At 39.2% G+C, this 21210-nt stretch overlaps 1 protein-coding gene across 1 annotated transcript in view; it reads right to left on the bottom strand.

Moving 5' to 3' along the window:
* Nucleotides 1-21210, bottom strand: part of adgrb3 (adhesion G protein-coupled receptor B3) — a 112069-nt gene that overhangs the window by 11579 nt on the left and 79280 nt on the right. Inside the window, exons 16-19 of the mRNA XM_030748114.1 lie at nucleotides 21147-21190; nucleotides 9573-9699; nucleotides 8414-8517; nucleotides 8109-8211 (exon numbers count right to left, since the gene is read on the bottom strand). Coding sequence (XP_030603974.1) covers nucleotides 8109-8211; nucleotides 8414-8517; nucleotides 9573-9699; nucleotides 21147-21190 — 378 coding nt within the window. The remainder of the gene's footprint in view (nucleotides 1-8108; nucleotides 8212-8413; nucleotides 8518-9572; nucleotides 9700-21146; nucleotides 21191-21210) is intronic.

Below are 21210 nucleotides of genomic sequence, written 5' to 3'. Positions count from 1 at the left end.
GGGAAAGTCTGACTTGCACCAACCGAGTCAGCGACAGTAGTTTAGATCAGAGCCAGTCTAGCCGACACAAAAAGCCATGGCATAGCATTCCTCTGCACTAACCCTCATTAGTATGCAGGGGATCCCACCTGGAGCCATGTGAACCAAGGTCAACTGTTTTACACAGACAAGACGGGCAACAAAAACCACAACACTGCTTAAATGTTACAGAATGAAAGTGTCGGAGGCAGCACATTGGCTTGATAACATAGTGCCACTTTTCAGCTTCATTAGCTTGTCCATCTCTGTTCCATGCTCCAAATGGGATTGTTTAGAAGAGGATTAGAAATGAAGAAGTATCCTGGAGAATCTTGTCATTACACGCTGACATTTGTGAGTGAGAAGAGATTAAGCTTTTTTTGTTTTGTTTTGTTTTTTTTTGGATTGTTTGCACTGTGAAGCTGTGGTAAACTGAGTAATACTGTACTAAGAGGCAAAAGATTGAAGTGCATCATCTCGTACCAGGGAGTCTACACCATACTGTGAGATCTCCCAAACGCTTTTTCATCCCCACTGAGAAAAGCACACTAAATCCATCCATCCCCTGTAGTGTTCACGGGGTTCATGTGAGACAATAATCCTGCATTACCTTATTCCCAGGAAGTGGGATATTCTGTTAAACGACACCCACGGGGGATATTAATTACATAAATGTGAATTCAGGCGGAAAATTCATGTAGGATGCATTCAGGTGCCTTATGTATTTCCCATTTTCTTTGATATTTAAATATAATGGTAGGCTCCAGCCCACCACTGAAAAGAATAAGCAAAGAAAATGGATAGATGTATGGAAGTGTAATTAGACTAAAAGTACAATCACTTTGCTTGAATAAAAAGGATGTTGCATTTTTTTTTCATAGTGCAAAGAAGTAGCACAGTATAATAACACCATTGTCAGAATCACCTTGTGTATTACAATCAAATTTTACATCAGCATCACTTTTATAGAAGTCATAGATTAAGGAAGTTAAGGTAATTTCATTACTGGCCGAGAACCTGGTTGCAAAGAAAAAAAAAGAGCTGCTGGTAAAATAATGCTATGCTAATGTAGCTAAATAAACCAAAGCACTAAAGTAGAACATTAGTCAGTTTGGGCAGGCTCCAACTGTTAAATAATCAGCAGTGTGCTCATTTACACATTTCATTAAGTGCTAAAATTTCAGCCTAAATGTACCTGCATGTGTGACAATCAGCTCTGACAGGTTTTGCTTTTTCTGTAGAGTTTATCCAGAAATTAAGCAACCCAACTTTCCATTAAGTATTTAAATATTATAAATGTTGAAAGAAAACAATTCTGCTTTTGTGAGGCTTACAGTAGGTGGATTGAATACACTTGTGGATGATGCTGCAGACGGTTGTATCAAAGCAACAGAAAAAAAAAAAAAAATCAAAACATGACACTCCCATGACGCATTGCCACCTGCTCATGTGGTAATTACAGGTACCTTTTTAGAAATCACAAACATGCTGTGCTGTAAATCTTTGATATGCTGTGATTAGGGAAAAGCATGTATGTGCAATGTCTTCCCACTTCTGACAAATTCCAAACTGTCAATATGGATTTTTGAATTCAGTGACCTGTGTCTGTATGTTAGCATAACACTGTGCTGGCTGTGATTATTACCAGATGAACATGTGACCTAAAAAAAAAAGATTTTACATGCTGAATTTTTAAGTGAAGGAGACAAAAGGGAAACAGGAAACTATACAGTAGCTAACAGCTTGTACAGACTTGCACCCAAAGCTAATTCTAGCGTTGCCGTTGCTCATGTGCTGTCCAAGGTGCTGAAAATAGAGCCTGCCTTGTTTCCTGGAAACGGGTCATATGCAACCACTATGCTTCATGGTTCACTTGGATGCCTGTGCTGTCCAGCCTCATTAGTCCTCCAAAATGAAAGCTGTACATTTGAAGAGCGAGAGAAAGCCACACTATGAGGATATTATGATGGCATTAGTTGGAGGAAGGCGGCCATACAGAAACGAGGCTGAAACCTAGAGTTCACATTGCCCTTTAGAAAGGCAAATGCTCTGAGATGCTGAGCACACTGTGTCAGTATCCATGGAAACAGAGGAACTGAGGCAGGGACCACATTAAAACATTGCAGCGCTGATAGACATTGAGGTAAGGGTAAGGTGGTGATGGGGTATGCTTCAAGCCTGTTCAGCAGTGGCAGTTTAAGATGAGGACAGGAAATCTGAAGAATTAATGTGTCCTGCCTAAACTCTGACTAAAAGGTCTCTGTCACTCCTAGCTGCAAAGCCATGAAGGAAAAAAAAAAAAAGAGCAGTGACATATTGTTTGAACATAGGTATAAAAAAAGGATCTCTGTTTCATTCTCCAGCCCCCCGACCCTGAACTGAAGAAGTGGAAGAAAATGGATGGATGGACAGATGAATGTTTCACTTATATTATGAACCACTTACACTAATGCTGATGATTGTTTATTTCCATTATTTGCAGAGTCATTAATTGGTTTTATGAGAATACTGAAAAAAGTCTAAATTTGACTAAAGACCTTAGAAAAAACCAAAGGAATTAGCTTGCAGGGGCTAGAAATACATGATTCGCACTGGAGACCTACAGCTGTATTTAAAATGCTATAGAACAATCTGAACCAGACTATATAACATTACTTTCATCTTCCCAACTGCGCTGAATCACTGTAGGAGGAGGAGGCTGGTGGTTATTTTGACTGAAGCACCCTCCTTCTGAATCAAGCAACAAGTGCCCCAGTGCGTTACACAGTGGGTGCTTGGGTGGAGGACGTTAAAAACTCCAAACAACAAAGCAGAAGTGGCAAAGTGTTGTTGAACTGCAGAGAAACGCTGAACACAATGTATTGACTTTGCCACTACTGTCAGAAAATGGCTACTTGTACTTCCTGTTGTGTGGATGCACCTTACATGAACCCAAAGTGAACTCATACCTATAACAGTTCTACTTCTGCCTACTTTATCTAGATATATAACACTCCCAAGGCTCTAAACAGTGCACTCAGTTATTCTCTCCAATATAATCAGAGGATTCCTGCTCTTACAGAGCAGCTGCCAAGTATGTAGGAATGAGCTGCATGTTGATTTAGTCACTTTTTACTCTGTGTAACATTAATTTAGTTAAAGTGAAACCTTGAACTGGAGGGAAAGGATGAACCAAATCCTTCTTCCATGCACCTCATTCTAAGGAGATCAAGCGTGTAGTGCTCTAATACTATACACTTGTGTGTGTTGCAGTTATTGCATGTGTAATATATGGTGTGTGTGCATCCTTGATTGTGTTTGATATTTGATGAATATATGCATATATTAAAATGTTTTATTGGTATTAAGTGGCAACAACAACACAACAAAAACTTAAATCTATCAATTCTTGAAACAATTATTTTGGATTTTGACTACTATCTCCAAATAATGCTGCACTATCTCATTTAAATCAAGGAATCTCTGTAGGCCCATCGCAACAGCTGTTCATCCTGTCTAACTTCAAACTCGATGTGTATTGCTGAGGACCCGAGTAAGCTTTCTCAGTTATGCGCCGTTTATGATGAGGTGTTGACAACATAGAATCAGCACCTGAGAATACACAACTGTATCCTCAGAGGGCCTTTAGATCAGCGGCAAAGACTACTGGCTGTCATTGGCTTTGAATCTCTTGGTTACTGTTGCTATGCAGCACTGATGATGTCACAGTGACTTTTATGATCTGTATTCAGGATCATGTAATGTTGCCTAGTAACAGGGGGGACTTAGACTCTGTCTTAATGGGGATAGTCACTGTAGTAAGTTCCAGTCCCTAACCCTAAACATATGTTTACATCTCAGGTGAAGGAACAACTGGCTGCAGGTCATTTTCAATGAAAGCCGGTGATGTGAAGCTACAAACTGATGCCTGACACTTGCCACTGTGTGACTGGTGACAAAGTTGAGCTTGAGAGGCCTGAACTTTGTTACAATGATGAATCATCAAAATTTGATGCGTCCATGCTTGCATGGAATGCTTCCATTGGCAACATTAATGAATGCTTGAGCAACACTTTAAAGGTGACATAAGGGTTGATGACCATTCTTTAGCTGTGTTCATTGTAAGTAATGTTAACATTTAAAAAGGACACATAATGAGGTGAGCGCGATACAAGAGGGTTACCTAAGCACTGGGAGACTGGAATGTGCACTAGTGACCAGTAGGTGACGAGTGAATTACTTGATGGCGCTTATAGGGATGACTTTAACCCTAACCCACATAAAGCATCTGTTCAATGGGGACCTGAATTAGGTTAGGGGAAAGGTCATGGCGGAGTTACCCCTGTTGCTAGGCAAGAATCTCTGTCTGTCTCTTCTTCTAGACAACCATCCATATGATTCACTTGAAACTTCCAGAGGACGTGCAATGGCAACTTTGACTCCTTGTGGATGAGGGGTGATCTCATATTTGGGCAAATGCATGATGGCACATGATGATGCCACAGTTCAGATAACAATTTGTGACCTCTCAGATGATGTCTGTGACCTCATAAGGATGTCAGTCCATTATGTCAAGAAAACCTCCACTAACTGTGGCATCTGCTTCTGCTGAAATGTTTCTGACTTGCCTGTGACAGTGGGAACAGGCAGAAGGAATTAAAAAAAAGAAAAAGAAAAAATAATAAAATGAGCCAGGCAAGCATCTGCAATGTTGTCACAGATGAAAATATACAAACACTGTAATGTCACAAAGGGAGGGACTGCCAGCAATGCACTTGTGATAACCTTAAACATCAGGATGTTTAAAATGAAGATAAAATCTATAAAGTGGTTCTCATTAAGCAGACTTACAATACCTTGACCCGCTACCTGCCTTATGTATTTCACAGTATCAACATTTTAGAGGAAGACTCTCTAATTGCATCTTCCTTGGCAAAGCCAAGAGCTTCTGCTTGTCTTTGTTTGTCTTTCTATAAACCAGTATGAACAGAAACCAAGGACAAAGGAAAAGCACAGACAGGCAAAGGTGAATCAGTGACTTCCTGCTCCCAGAGGACACCTCCACAGCAAAAAGATGATTTCTATTAGATGATGAGCAACTCTGAATCCGCAAACAGTGGAGCCAATTATGTGCACTTCTTACAGGAGATGGAGGAAAAACAAGTGAGGCTGTGTCAGGCAGCATGGCAATTAAACCCACACAGGGACTGTTTTCTCCTCTTGGTGGCCTATCACTCAAATACTGGGTTCTACAGTGTGTCTGATCAAACAGATGAGCATTTTCTCAAATATTGTTACAACAGAGTGTTCAATACAGAGCAAAGGGATACTAGTAATAATTGCATTGTTTGGGAAGTTTTACCCACAGTGCAGCTGTGCTTGAATAAATACATTTTACTACTGCTGACAACAGTACCCGGCTAGCTTGGTTTCGAGGTGTCCAATTAAATCTAGTTTCAGTTCTTGAGGCCATCCAAAATAAATAAAATGTATTTTTTTTTGTGCGCTTGCTTTAGAAGTAACCATAATGAATTTTTTTTACCTTGGAATTTTTTTTTTTTAGATTTTCTTACTCATGAAAGCCAGATTAAAAACAACAATAATGATACCTAATTGGTTATTGTTTATGAATAGAGGCCATAATAATAATCTCAAAATAGTGTGTTTGTTTTTGGCCACTTGGCTTGAGAACAATCTATAAGCACATTCAAAATCTGCTAAGGTCAATATTTTGACCAGAATCTGGATATTATGAAACTTTCGCTTGTTTTTCTAGTCCGAAAATTTCTGTGGAACTGAGGGGAATTTTTGAGCCAGGTTACAATTCTGTGGTTTCATTAGTACACTGACTCCCTTGATCCATTATTAATAGAAAATATTGATTTGTGCAGCTTCAAAGTGTAGTATTAATAACAATGTTGGCCCATTCCAAACAAATCTGTCAGCACTGCTTATTTTGATCCCTGTGAGTCTGACAAGGTAGCTTGTTGAGTCAGTCTAACAGATGCTGAAATTACATCTTCAGTATGTCAGTGGATTTTCAGGAAAAAACCCACCTAATCTCTTTACAGATTTCATAGACAGACATCCTATTAGAAGCATGCCGAGTGAGTATTCCATGTTAAGTGGTGGTCCTCGTAATCAAGACAGGAGATGACTGAAGTCCTGATTAAATCTGACAGGGCTTCAAATCAGCTCAGTATAAAAAAAAAATGCCCTAAAGCTTTGTGGATTCAGCGTCTTGGCTACTACAGTGTGCCAGAGATGTAAGGGCCAGCCGGGAAACAGATGAACTTGTTATGTGTGGATGCTGTTTTTGTTATTTTATGAGACTGCATGTAATGAACCAGTTCAGGTTCACATCACATTGGTTACAGCTAACACATTTTGTCCACATTTGAACCTACAGATTTTATTAGATTACTTATTCATTTGTTATCCATGTTTCCATTTTTGGTGAACTCTGGAAAATTGTAAGGGAGTATTTTATTTATGAGTAGTAAGCACTGCTGGTAGGCCCATTTGGTCCCAAAGTGCAAAGCAATAAGAATAGCGAGTCATTCTTCTAAACACAGTACAAGTATTTATGGTGGACAGCAGCAGCAACATACATCTAATGACAGCGTACTTCCCTGCTCTCCTCCTCTGACATAATTTTTTTGCAAGCATTTTAAAAGATTTTGGGCTGTGATGTAGATTTACTGCTAAACCATCCTAAAATCTATGACTGCTGCAGTGTAAGAATGTCCAAATGTTGCTTGTTAATGAGCTGGAAAAACAAAGAATCAAAAAACCTGAAGAAACCAGGAGAAACAGAGAAGCTAATGAGACGAAGGACAAAAAGCCATGTGCCTCTCTCAAAAGGTGAAGATACACTAAGAAAATGGTTACACAATAAAATGTCTGTAATTGGTCACACTGTAGTGCTGCCAAATGACTGAGAAGGGCATCTGTGTGGGCAGCTTGTAAATCCTAACTACTTTTTTGCCATACAATCATTTACATTAGTCACTTGTTCGCTGGCCAGTGACAAAGCAGGAGAGAGGAAATGATACATTTTACTGGAAGTGCTTCTCCAGTAACAGCAGCTGGATTTTGAATCCTGCCGTGAATTGATCAGAAATTCAGCTCTTGCTGACATCTGAAGCAAATGGGTTGATATCTCTCTGTGATGCTTTTGAGTCACTGCAGCAATGCCAGATCTGCATTCAGTCTAAGCAGGAGAATGCTAATTTCCTGTGTTTGACCCATGCACTATGTGTGTTGGTGTGCAAAATGTCTGCCTTTCTGCTCTTATCCTGTTGGCTGCCAAATTCTTCTGACTTTTAAAGGAATATACTGTACCATGTTTGAACCACAGCAATAAAACTAGCATCAGTATTCATCTTAGAGGGTTCGGACAGTCTTTTATGTTAATGCTTTTATTGCCTTGCACTTTTAACTATATCTCAATATCACCGTAGTTTCGCTGCCTACAGATTGGTGGGTTGTCTCAAGTTTACTAGAGGATAATATTACCACCAGAGTAAGTATGTGTGGTTCTGAGCCAAGACAGAGTAGATCTGCATCTTAAGGAGGCATTAGACACACGCTATTTTTCATTTGGATCCAATATGAAAGGGTTCTGCAAGACCGAGAAGAAAATGGGTAATTTACTTGAACACAGCAATAAGCAAACTGATAGATTTTTTTTTCAAGATATTCTTTAAAGAAATCTGGTGTTCAGAAAACTGATATTTTGAAGATTAGGCTAGGCAGATGAAGAATGGGACTGATTACTGATTCAAATCTCCCCCTTAAAGAGTAAATTTGACTAACACTTCTCCAGCTGACAGGGAAAAGGTGAATATGATGGAGCTTTTGTAGCTTATCTTTCAGTCATCAATATGTCATTACATTCTACATGGTAAACTGCACAAGTCTGCATAATTCTGCATGGTAAACCATGACCTGTTAAAGCTCAAAGAAATGCCTACAATGGCCAGTATGAAAATTAAGAAGACTGAACTTTGTTAAAACTAGTCCAGGCATTAAGTGCCATTTGGATCTTTCTAACCCCTGCACCTCCACACTTTGTAAACTGGCCCAATAAATCCTTAAATTGCACTTACCACATTGTGGGTTTGTGTTTGCCCAACAAGGATCAATATGTTTGAGCAGACTATAGATAAGCAGAAGTTGAGCAGGATGATGGATCGTTCAGAGCGTATATATCTAAGAAAGAAAGAGAAAAAAATGAACCAAAATAAACTAAAATCAGTCTATTTCTACAATTTAAAGCCAGTCTTTAAGTTAGAAAGTGCTGACCTTTACCAAATTATGAAACCTTACCAATGCTATAGATGCTTAAACATAACAACTAACATTTATTGTTATCATATGGTTGAAATGTATGCACTTAAAGTGTTGCAGTTACCTCCACAGCACTGCGTAGATCACTGCCAACGTGATCAAGGCGAGGCAAGACAAGCCACAGCCAACTATCAGTGTCACAGATGGGACCCCTGAGTACTCCATGGTCTGTAGAGAAGACAGAGCAAGACAAACCAGTCAGTGGGAGGTTGGATGTGGTTCATGCAGGACAGTAAATCTCTATTATTGCCCAGAGAGGGAAGCAATCAAAACAACCACCACCACCAATCTGAATAGTCCACAGTGGGTCTCTTAATTTACTTTGAGGTTTTAGTTGCATGTGTGGGCCTGAAGCTTGTTTAGACACATGGCCAAAACTTTCTATGTGTTGTAGCTGGAGATTATGTTACAGAACAATAAAGACTGAAGTAATTACAAGCAATTTTTTTGTTTCATGCTGTGGTTTCCAGTCTCATTTGAAGTCAAGGAGGCCGGTCAATCACGGGCTGGCCACTGAGGCTCCGTTTACATACACTAATGCGGTTTCACATAACACAAATAATATTCAGTGACTTAAACCAAGACAAAATAAGCACTTTTACAGCAAAAAAAAAAAAAAAATTGATGCTCTATGATTTAGGCCTGATAGAGAGGAAGGCAGCAGATTCCTTTTTGACCAGCTGTGTGCTAACACAGAGGCCACAGTGTAAGTACTGCATGTTCTCAGACTTAATTACTTTATCTTTTCAGGAAATTACAGGCTCCTATTTTCTTTACCCCAGTCTAATGTATTTACTTCAGTCTAATCTCAAGGAAAAAAAAAAAAAGAAAAAAAAAAAGAATAAAAATGATTTAGAAATCTCACCTACAGAATTTGTCAGCTGTTTGACAGGCCAGTAAAGAAAGCAACATAAAAAATGGTAAACTTTATCGTTATCCCTTACCTAATGTGATTGATGAGGAGACACTTAAAGACAAGCATCAGCACGCACACACCCTCCCCTCTGCATGCCCATACACAATTTATCTAAGTCTATGCACAAACTAGAAACTATGCCCCCCCACAATCTCCCTTTACCACTGTATTACTATTTAACAGGATTAGCACACACGAAGATTCAATTTTCATTCTCACCAGCACACACGCACAAGAACAGGGAGCCCTTCTCCTTTACATTAGCCTATGAAACCCACATCGAATAACAAATCAATAGCCTACTTACTATTTCTCTTGGTTGCTGAGCCAAAATGGCGAAGGTAGATACACGTTCACATAAGCATTTTGTATGGGATGCATCTGTAAGCACCGTTTTACATCCTTTTGTGGACCAGGCTCCCCAAGAATCGTTCCTGCAAGGAGGTGGAAGAGGCAATTAGAGGTTTAATTCCAGCGGTGACACGACTTCACAGGACTTCTCGACATCGCTTCGGCGTTTTTATTTAATTACTAATATGAATCGAGAGCTGGAGAGCCGCACAGACTGTTTAATAAAAAAACAGAAATGCGAACAGACAAATCGACACGGCTGTGGTGTGGCTACAAGCAGCATTTCAGCTGGAGCAGATAGAGAGGCAGAGACGGAGGAGGGGGAGGACGCACGGAGCTGTCCAAGCAGACCGGTGCTGATTGATTCGCTATACGCAGATAAATACCAACTAGTCGAATGATACAGATAAAAACAAGGTTATTTCCTCTTCATACTTAAATTAAAGCCTTTATATTTACCTGCTTGCCTTTCTGCGTGATTTATATTCTTCTAGATATCTTTTCCAAACGACTGTATTCCTGTTTTTTCTTTTCAGTACCCCCGTTATTCCGTCTTCCCCCCCCTCTTTCGGTTGATTTTTCCCCCCTCAGCTGTTTTAATTAGCAGCTTTTGAATGCTTCCTTAGGGGGATTTTCACCCTGGAAACGGTGGACAGCATCAGATTGATACTCTGTTCCTCTCTGCTGGTGTGAGAGGGGGAGGCTGATACAATGAAAAAATAAACGCACGTTGTCGCAGAATCTGCTTATTCGGCTTCAAGTCTAACGATATGACGGGAATAAAGGATGCTTTTGGGTCATTCCTGAAAGTCATTTTACACGAAAGTTGTCGCTCCTCTGCGCGAAGCGCTCTGCAAAAAACACTGCAGAACTAATACCACCCCGCGGAGGCAGCGCAAATGGTTGCAGCCAGTCCCCACTTCACACCACTAGTAGCTGAAATGAAAGGAGCGTCTCTCTTCCATTTGTCATTCACCCCCGACTCATTTTCTGCCTTCAGAAATACCATCCTCGCTGATTAAATATCACTGAACACCGTCACTGTATTCAGGACACCGTCTTTGCTGCGACACCCAACTTGGTATTAAGCTTCGTGGTGTCACAAGCAAACACCTGTTGTCCTGCGAGGCACTCTGCTCTCTTTTCGCCCCTCATCACCCTACTCGTTTTATTACAAAGGCAAGAAAAAAAGAAAAGAAAAAAGATGCATACTAGTGATTCAAGACAACGTAAGCCATGCTGGATGTCGATTTGTGTAAGCAGGATTGCCTGCTGTGCAAGGTATTTCTGCTTTGTCATTTGATCAATGTGGCAGCAATATTTATTATTCCTGGAAGAGACCACGGAGCCAGTTGCAAATTTCCAGCCAGGGCCAACCAACACTGTGGGCTGTCTGTGCACAGCAATGAAACGATAAATGAATATCCCCCCACCTTTGATTCTCTTCTTAAATGGGCTGTGACCGTTTTGTGTAAACAACTGATATGTGCTTTTGAACAGACCGAAAAATGCAAAATACAAAAGAAAGAAAGGAAAAAAAGAGCAGCTCTAATTCTTCATAATGACACACTCACCAAGCTAGCATCAACAATTCTTAAATGAAAGGGGTTCATTAGGGAAAAATAAGTTTAATTATAGATTTTAATCATATTATATAAATACATTAAACCATATGAAGCAAACAAAAATCATTTAAAAATGTCCCATTAATATCTAGTGACCTGAAAGTTAACATTTAAAGCATTTACTATGGAACAGAGTAAAGAAAGTATTAAAAAAGAAGACAGTTATATCTATATTTTAAAAAAACAAAAAACAAAAAAAAAACCCTAAAGGTTTATCAGAACATAAGGGATGTAATATTCTGATAATTTAATTTTTTAAGGATCTCTTCAGTGTCTCTGCTCACTATGAGTGAGCAGAATCTCTAGCATTTATGGTTGTATTACAAACATTGTAAGACAGTATATTTGAATGTCTTAAAAACAGGTGCAAAATGAATGTGTTGAATAGAAATTAGATATCTTGCACTCACCAAAGTGGCCTAAAACAGGATTCTTAACATAATAACTGGGCAAAAAAAACAAAAAAAAAAAACATTTAAATGAACTTATATGATACCACACTGCTGGTGATAGTAGAAGTAGTTAAATGGTAGAATTGCATGTTAGACTCTTTCTGTACAGGTGTCTGGCTCTCCAGAGAGATTAATATCAGATTAAGCCAGAATAAATATTTACATTTGTATGAACCCAGTGAGAAGCTGCACATTGGTAAGATGCTGTGAAAGAATATTTGCTCCTTTCATGATTTCTTTAATGTTTAATATATTTATATTTAATAATATTTAATAATATTTGTCACAGTTAAATGTTTCAGATGATCAAACAAATGTGAATATTACACAAAGTTAACCTGAGTATTTACAAAGTGCAGTTTTTAAATGATAATTTCATTTATTAAGGGAAAAAAACCTAAACCTAATAACTGGCTGTGTCACCCTTGGCAGCAAGAACTGCACTCAAGCATTTGCGATAACTGGCAATGAGTTTTTCACATCACTCAGAGGGATTTTGGCCCACTCTCCTTTCCAGAATTGATTTAATTCAGCCACACTGGAGGGTTTTCGAGCCTGAACGGCCTGTTTAAGGTCATGCCAAAGCATCTCAATCTGATTTAAGTCCAGCCATTTACTACCCCACTCCAAAACCTATTTTTTTTAAGCCATTCAAAGGTGGACCTGCTGGTGTGTTTTAGATCATTGTTCTGCTGCATTACCCAACAGCACAGGCCACGATTCTCCTTCAGGATTTTCTGGTAGAGAGCAGAATTTATGGTTCCATTAATTACAACAAGTTGTTCAGGTCCTGAAGCAGCAAAGCAGCCCCAGACCATCACACTACCACCACCTTGTCTGCTGGTGTGATGCTCTTTTTATGCAATGCTGTGTTAGTTTTATGGCAGATGTAACAGGATGCAAACCTTCCAAAAAGTTAAACTTTTCATCAGTCCACAGAATATTTTGTCAAAAGTCATGGACCCCATCAAGATGTCATCAAGATGTTTTTTTGGCCAATATGAGATGAGCCTTTGTGTTCTTTTTGTTCAGCAGTGGTTTTCATTTTTGAACTCTCCCATGGATGCCATTTTTGCCCAGTCTCTTTTTTATTGTTGAATCATGAACTCTGACCTTAACTGAGCCAAGTGAGGTCTGCAGTTCTTTAGATGTTGTTCTGGGTTCCTTTGTGACCACCTGGATGAGTCGTCGATGCGCTCTTAGAGCAATTTTGGTAGGCCGGCCACTCCTGGGAAGGTTCACACTGTTCCAAGTTTTCTGTATTTGTGGATAATGGCTCTCACTGTGGTTCACTGGAGTCCCACAGCCTTAGAAATGGTTTTGTAACCTTTTTCAGATTCATGTCAGTGACTTTGTTTCTCATCTGTTCTCAAGTTTCTTTAGATCATGGCATGATGTGTTATTTTTTGAAATCTTTTAGCCTAATTCACTTTGTTAGACAGGATCTGTTTAACAGGTGTGGCAGTAATCAGGCCTGGGTGTGTCTAGTGAAACTGAACTCAGCTTTCCAAAAGATGTGGAAAACTGCATTTTGTATTTACTATGGATTTCTTTGACTAATATTAAAATCTAAGTGTGAGCAAAATGATAAAACATAAGAAATCAGGAAGGTGCAAATACTTTTTCACAGTACTGTAGTAACTAAATCTACATGATAGTACACGATAGAAAGGGACCTTTTAATGTGGGAAAACTGTAGTGCATATATCCTTCAACAGGCGTGCCGATTTTTCAGTGCTTTACATAATCCCTGTAGGCCAGGGAGATGGGTCATAAGGTAATGATTGTGGTGCTATTACACACTCAAACTGATTGTCAGAATCAAATGCAAACCTACTTTCCGATGTAGCTTTTCCTGTGACGTGACAGACTGACACGATATGTGATGCCTTATAACTTTGGGATATATCCATCTCTCCCCTGGTGAGAACTCAATCCTTGGCATGATCTGTTTCTAACTTTTGACTTGTTAGATGTTTGCTTAGCCTCTGTGCCAGGGGGAAAAGCTGATAGGAGAACAATCCCTGACTGGGGATTTATACACGCCATGTTTGATGTGTTGTCTGACCTTATTGGGGCTTGGTGGCCCAAGAATATAAAGCATTCCCAAGAGAAAGTGTCAGTGTTGACCACACTAAGACTCATGACATGGCATTCATCATATACCAACTGCTGACTACTTTATATCCATGCAGTGATCTATTGACAACTTTACATCAAAAGTTAGAGGACTTAAAATATCTGACAGAACTTGATTATGCTCCAATTTTTACACATAGGTGTCAAGACACAAGATAAGTGACAGCAAGAGTGACATAGAAAACTTACAAAGTTTTAAGCGCATTCAGTATTTAAACCGTTCAGCCTTGCAAAACTGGGCAAAACTCCAGTTATGCTTAACTTTGAACACCTGAGTCCCTCTACACATCCTATTTTTAAATCTATACCTTACCCACATGTTTAGGCATTATATTTACTGCATGAGTCAAACAGTAAATATGTATCATTATTATTCAGCTGAACAGCTTTAAAAGCTAAATGACCAAAGCTGCAGTTGTTTAGCCTCACGTCAAACTGTGTATAAGCACTGCTCACCATATGCTTCTGTAGGCATGCAAAAACCTTTAAATTCCTTGCATGCCCACATTAGATTAGCCAGACACTGAGATGGGAGCTTAAAGAGTGCCTTAGGCTATGCACTTAAGGCAATTTTATAAAGTCTTGAAAGACTGACACACAATGGCAGGCAGAGGAGGATGGGGAAAATGCTGGGAAATGATTCCATCCATCTTGGATCTTTTGATGATGGGCAATTTATATCAGCCTGTGGGCAACATTGTGTGTTAACTGAGTGAAGAGAAAGGAAAAAAATGAGTGCATATTCTTGTGCAGCAGGGAAATCTTACTAATCCCTCATAGTCTCTGAGTGGGACAAAACCCCTCAAAATGAGGCAGACAAGCAAGATAATATGACATTTGTATTTATTAGTGAAGATGTGAATAACCCTTCAGGTGCATGCAAATTAAAGACGTCATGTATCTACTCCATAAATACACGTGTCTGAAATGTCTGTAATGCCCATCATCACTGCACTACAGTTCATTAGGGTCGTTATAGTGACAGGGAGATTTTTTTTCCCTTAAGCAGTAATTTTTATTTAGCAGCCTGGTTCTGTTTGGAGTCGCAACCTGTCCAGGGTGCACCTCACCTTTCGCCATATGACTGCAAGGATAGGGTGAAGAAGAGGTGGAGGGATGGAGGTGGGTTGCCAAGTGGCTTGCAGTTGCAACAGCTCTATGTAGCCTAAAGCAATGTAAATAATACTCCCTATGAGATTTGACAATTGGATGCCTAAAAGGGTTGAGCCACCGCCTGATGTCAGATGACTCTGAGATGAGCTGTTATCAAGTGATCTACCAGCATTTCCGGCTGAGCTTGGCTTAATGGCCTGCCTGCCATTAATATTAATATTATATTATATATTAATATTGGACAGTAAATACAGTGCAGACAGTAGTGCATCCACTACTGTCTGCACTGTATTTACTGTCCAATATTTACATTTACTGTGCATTATTTACTTTTATATGACTGGTAAATTTGTGTTTAAAACAGCCATGATTAAAAAATACATCTATTATCTAAGTTAAAAAAAGAAAGTTCGATAGCAGTGTTGAATGCATAAAGTATCAGGGAATTATCCTCAGCAAGGTGCTGCACGCCATACCTCACTGTGTGTATGTGCATTACCCCAACCCACAACCCTTTGGCCTCACAAACAAATGCAAAAATACCTCATATTGTGAACTAATTCATAGTTAATGTCTTTATTAGCCAACCATGAGCCATTGCTAGAATTTGAATTACTGTAAATATCACCCATATTGTCACTTCCTGCCTGCTGCCATCCTTTTGATTTCATTCTAAATGAAGCCACCAGATGTAGAGATGCTTTTACCGATATCTTCTCCACATCTGCACTGTCAACAGTTTCCATTCAAAAGCAGCCCCAAAAATTGACACAAATCTGTCCACATCTGATGAAGTGTGAGTCTATGGAGCAAATGTGTCTCTTTGTGGGCCTATGATGTGAAAAAAGCTTGACAGCTGCTGATCTCAGATATGAAAATGTCACATAAAATTGACGTCAAACAGGGGAAACCATTAGAGAATTCTTTAAAAAAAAAAAATAAAAATCAAATACAGCATTGACTGAAAGATAAAGTGAGATCTGATTTTGACTGTGAACATACAATGAACAGATTCAGTCTCTGTGTTTAAGGTTACTGTTTCCTGTATGACTTGTCACAGATGTAAAGTTATACTCAAAAACCAGGTTGGGTGTGGTGCCATGAGCTCTGTCCCAGCTTCAACCCAACTTATGGCGTAAATGACAACCACTGAACCAGAGAGACAAACTTGTTGATAGTGGAGTCTTCTTTGCTGTTGTAGCTGATCTATTTTGATTCAACAATTCAACACTCAGCAAAGAACCTGTTGGTTTTTTTTTTTACTGTCCAAATGGAAAGCAAATGTTGCTGTTGCAGAGGTTTTTGGTCTTGATTCACGGGCTTTGAACCAGTTGTAGGGTGCAGCCTTTTTGGCTCAAATTCAGGTTCTCCAGATGTTTGTAGATCTCGAAGCTGTGACAGCTGCTTTCACACCCTAATGTCTAAATGATTAATAAGCTTTAATTGCTCAGTAAGTAGAGTGTTCCTGATAAGTTCTTAGTGAGAACTGTGCAGCACTTAGTAATGCCAGATAAAACTAATGTGGTGCATAATTTTTGGTGAAAGCTAAAGAAGAGCTTTGAAAATGCTTTCTACTGTAATCAGCAGTTTTCTTTCATTTTTGCATATGATCATTTAAAGCATGTTTTACTGCTTAAAATCTTTCAAATCTTGTTATACTTTTTTTTTTGTCATATTCTATATTTATTTAGTTATTTTGTTAATATTTATGCTAGGAGAAAGACATTAACTTGAGTAGAAATGTAAAGCTTTTACAGTAAATCAGTGGTCTGTGTTTCCCGCTGCAGTTATGACAAATTGCATACCACACATATCACACATAAACTATATTAATCTCAAAGAAAATACATTTCAAGTAACAAAAGGAGCGCAACAATAATTTGTTACTTCAGTGTGTTTTAGAGTAAATGCAACGAACAATCAAAATAACCATGCAGGTGAAATAAAAGGTAGTAAAATGCTCTGTGTTTTAAAGATGGTGTAATGAAGGGTCAAGATGCTGACTTGTGAAACCTTATTTAAGGATCTGCAAATGTCCTCAGCCGTTTGATGTTCAGCCTCCATAAGACTCTGATAATCCGAAAAGGGTTGCTGAGGCATCTGTGATTAAAATGTCAGAAAGACACCCATATGGCTTTCCATGCACAGCTTTCCAAGCATTCAGAGGATTTTAAAAGCATTTAATTGCAAGGGAATGCCAAAAGGCCAGAACTAGCTTGCAGTGGCCTTCTGCATTTTATCTTTTTTTCTGCAAGTTTAGTGTGGCAGTAATTTGAATAAAATGTCTTTATAGCCTAACAATATAAAGGAACGAGTCAGCAACTTACATAGGCTGTAAAATAATCTCATGGTGGACTCACAATGACACACAGTTTCCAAGTGTAACACATCTAGTTAAACTGTTTTTTCTGAAAGCTAGGGACAATGTGAAGTGAGTAGCCTGGTAGATTAATTCTCCCTAAATATTTATTTTTGACCATAACAGGGAAGTTAACTGATCTAAAGTCACTGGGTTGCATTTCATATTGTTCCCTTGGCACAGTGGTGGGTTATTGGTAATTTCAAGGATATTTGAAAGCAAAAAATATTGACATTTGAAAAAGTAATAAAAGTGTATGCATCTGATATGTTTACACTCCGTCCTGTGGACCTGGAGACCGGAAGAGTAAATTTATAAAAGATATTGGATATTTTAGAACTCGGTGTGTAGTGTTTGCTTATATTTCTCTATTGTTTTCTAAGCTAGCCAACTGCAGCAGATTCACCTATAGGCCTGGATAATAAGAACTTAAAAAATAGCACGAAACGAGTCCTCAGTGTTTTCCAGCAGTTTACTCTGGTCACTGCTTTAATAACACATTTCACTATTGGTAAGTCTTATCTATAACAATTCTTCACATATAAACAAGCAGATAAACTAATTTCTGAAAGATTTGAGGAAATATGTGTTTATAAACACGCCAGTGTTCTGGTTAAGTTTATGCAAAATAGTGCAGTGTCCGGCTCAGTGTTCACATGAACTGCACACGGACCACAGCGCTCCGCTTGTGAACAACATTTTCTTTCTGCTAATTGTCAAAGTGAGCACTCTCATTTGGTTAGAGCCAACATGGCTGACAGATGGCACATTACCCCCTGAATGTTTCCTAAGAGTGGCTGCTACTGGATAACAGAAAGAGCCAAATGTTTGAAAAGAAAATGATTATCATACCACGAAATCATTCACTGGCGCTCTGATCAAAATGACTAAATGTAGTTTTGGGGAAAATACATTTAACAATAATTAATTTATATTTAACACTTGGTTTGTGAAAGTCAGAGAAAGAGAATGTAGCTGAGTTGTCCCAGTTGTATCATTGCTGTTCAAAAATAGACCAGTTGCCCTCAAATACTGTGATAGAGGACAGACCATGCACAATTCAGACGCTGTTTCACAGTAAAAGTAACAAGCTCATATAGGCTTTTGCCTGGGCTGTGTTCATCCACAGCTGTTGTAAGATTTTACATAAATAAGGTGAAACTGGAATCAAACACATTTCTGGTAAAGGTTCATCCAGCTACAGGTAAAAAACATAAATACACAACAAACCCAACAAAAGTATATTCAGTTTAAAAAGACAATTATGTGGTGAAACATGCTCCACAGTTTTAATATTCTTGTTTTAGAAAAACAATAACATTACACATCTTGAAGTTCTACAAAATAAAATTTCTCTTCCACTAACTTCTGGTGAGAGGAAGTAGTTTTCTGTACTAATTCTGGTAATTTTGTTGGGTTTAACAAGTCTTGTTTCTCCCACAGCTCATGCAGACAAACCATGAGTTGAGAGGCTTCACCACCACATTACTGCAGTACATCAAATGTTTTCTTCTACATTATATGAAATGCTGGTTTGAGGCCACTGTATGATATCCATTGCAGACATTGTTGCCTGTAAATCTCTCATGCAGTTCAAGTTGACTTTGCCTCCCGTTTGCAGTACCTAACCCTGTTTCTTTTTAAGTCTATGAACTTTCATTGAACCAGCTGAGTAGCTTTCATAACCCCAGGAGCAATCTTTCTTTCTTTGGATCCTGTCTTGCCATCTTCCCCAACAGCCACCAGAGCTCTCTCTCTCTCTCTCTCTGATGTCCAGCACTGGAAATGCTCATCAGATAATTGCTCGTGTAGCCGCCTAAGCTGTTCAGGTGGCCACCCCAGCCATCCATCAGCCACCCCTGCCAACACACAGTGAGATGCCCATCCCTCAACTGTTCAATAGCCTGTCTTCCCTGTGCCACAACTGCTGGGCCCCACTCCGATTGCTCCACATTTTAAGGCTGTTGTCTGTCACTGTACGACTCACTGATGTTTAACAAGCCGCCACCACAGAAGTATTTGCATCCCAGTTGTCTACCTGCCCTGCATCAAAGCTATTGTCCGCCATTCGCGTTACTTTGGCTCTCTAGGTCACCCCACCAAAGCTTCTGTACTCCAGTCGTCAGCCTTGTAACCCAGCCATCAGCTTTATGCTTTGTTCTTTGTCTGTCTGGTCTCATGGTGTGTTTGTACCCATGGCACTACAGAAACATCTCTCTCATCTCTCTGGCCCTACCTGAAGAGGTTTCTAGTTTCTAGCCATCATCTGCGAGTATTACTGTACCTTTATCAGCAAACTAGTGCCTGCTTTTGTTTAAAGTCTTCTGTCAGTCCAACACTTGGAAGCACCTAACCTGACCTAAACATCTGAACATCTGTCCTGAGCCTATAATCAATCATCCATGGCTTCTACAGTTTCCTCCTGATCAGTTCCTCCTGTCTGTCTTTAATAACCTGTGGATTGAGTTCCGTGGCGACTCTTCCAACCAGCCTTTTACTCTCCAGTCTTGCAGCAACTCTCTAAACTCTTCTGCTCAGCAGATTTCAAGCCCTCAGGCCACCCATCTGACCTATTTTGCCCTGGCGCAACACCTGGGATGTGATGCTTCTTTGCTTTCCAGCCCCAAGGCAGTCTACCTGCCCTTCCCCTCTGCGCTACATCAGTGGCAATGATTCTTGATGTCTTTCTGAGGGTAATTGACACATACTGACACTGTGACCAAGTCCTATTTCAAAATAGCAAGAAAATCAACTTTTGAGTGGAAATGAGACCCCCCCCCCCCTTTTTTGGAGGGGGGGGGGGGGGGGGGGGATCAAGGGACATTGTGATGAGAACACTGGTATCAAATGTTAACTGTTCTGTTTACTGCAGAGAAGGTGACATTAAATCAGCTCAAACCAGCACAAAAACACCAGACAGGCAAAATGAACACCAATTTAAAAGAATACGTATCAAGGAGCCAACAACCTTTTCAGAAAAACTCAGATTGGGTATAAATGTGTGACTGTCGATAGAATGCTGAAAAAAATGTGCAATATGTATACATTACTACTGAATTCATTAGCTTTAAATAAATGTTTAATATTTGTTGTAGTTTTGTGAGGTATTACATTTCTGTTTGAGTGGTTGTATTTATTTTTGCTAATGCTGTTGTATTGATGCGTTACATAATTCTGCAGTATTTGTGACTGATGCTCCAGCACTTCAGGCAGTGACTTTTAGCAGGACTTGCTTTTAAAATTAATATTTTTAGGATGTCTGCTGAAGCCTACACATGCTGCTAATTGCTTTTTAATGGAATTTTGCACACACTCAAACTGTATTGTACGGTACAGGTATAGATGTGTCTCTATCTCTGTGAGAGGGGCTATTGTCTTAACTCACATTTGTCTCATATTAGGTTGATGGAGACATGGAACTTCAGGACCTCCCTATAACTGACTCAAAGTCAGTGAAAAACTGAAAAAAGTGAATGAGCACAGGTTTAAATCAACATGTGTGGTTGCTGCAGCCAAGCATTATAATCCTATGCTTCACAACTAGATGATCGCATTTGGTTCTCCTACTGTGCTGTCCACTTTGAAAATAAGGTTTAATGCAGTTCTTTGTTGTTGCTGTTTTTTTTTTTTTTAGCTCTATTAATGTGCTAATGGTTTACCCAGGGAAATGTATCACCCTGATTTTTGAACATTTCAGTGTCAAAGAAAATTAATGTAACCAGTGGGTTATCCTAAAAAAAAAAAAGACAGTCTTGCCATGAATTGAACTGAATAGACAAAAAACAATGAATCCCGACAAAAAAAAAGAAAAAAAAAAAGAGTGAAAGTGCATGCCCACTTACATTATGGTGCTGTCCCACAGTGCACAGTAGGGGTTCATTGTTCCCTGGAAGACAGAAAAAGGAC

This window comes from Archocentrus centrarchus, chromosome 15 (genome assembly GCF_007364275.1).
Source record: "Archocentrus centrarchus isolate MPI-CPG fArcCen1 chromosome 15, fArcCen1, whole genome shotgun sequence".
Taxonomy (NCBI): Eukaryota; Metazoa; Chordata; class Actinopteri; order Cichliformes; family Cichlidae; genus Archocentrus; species Archocentrus centrarchus.
The sequence above is the reverse complement of the archived record's forward strand: the minus strand, read 5'-3'. Positions and strand labels throughout refer to the sequence as shown.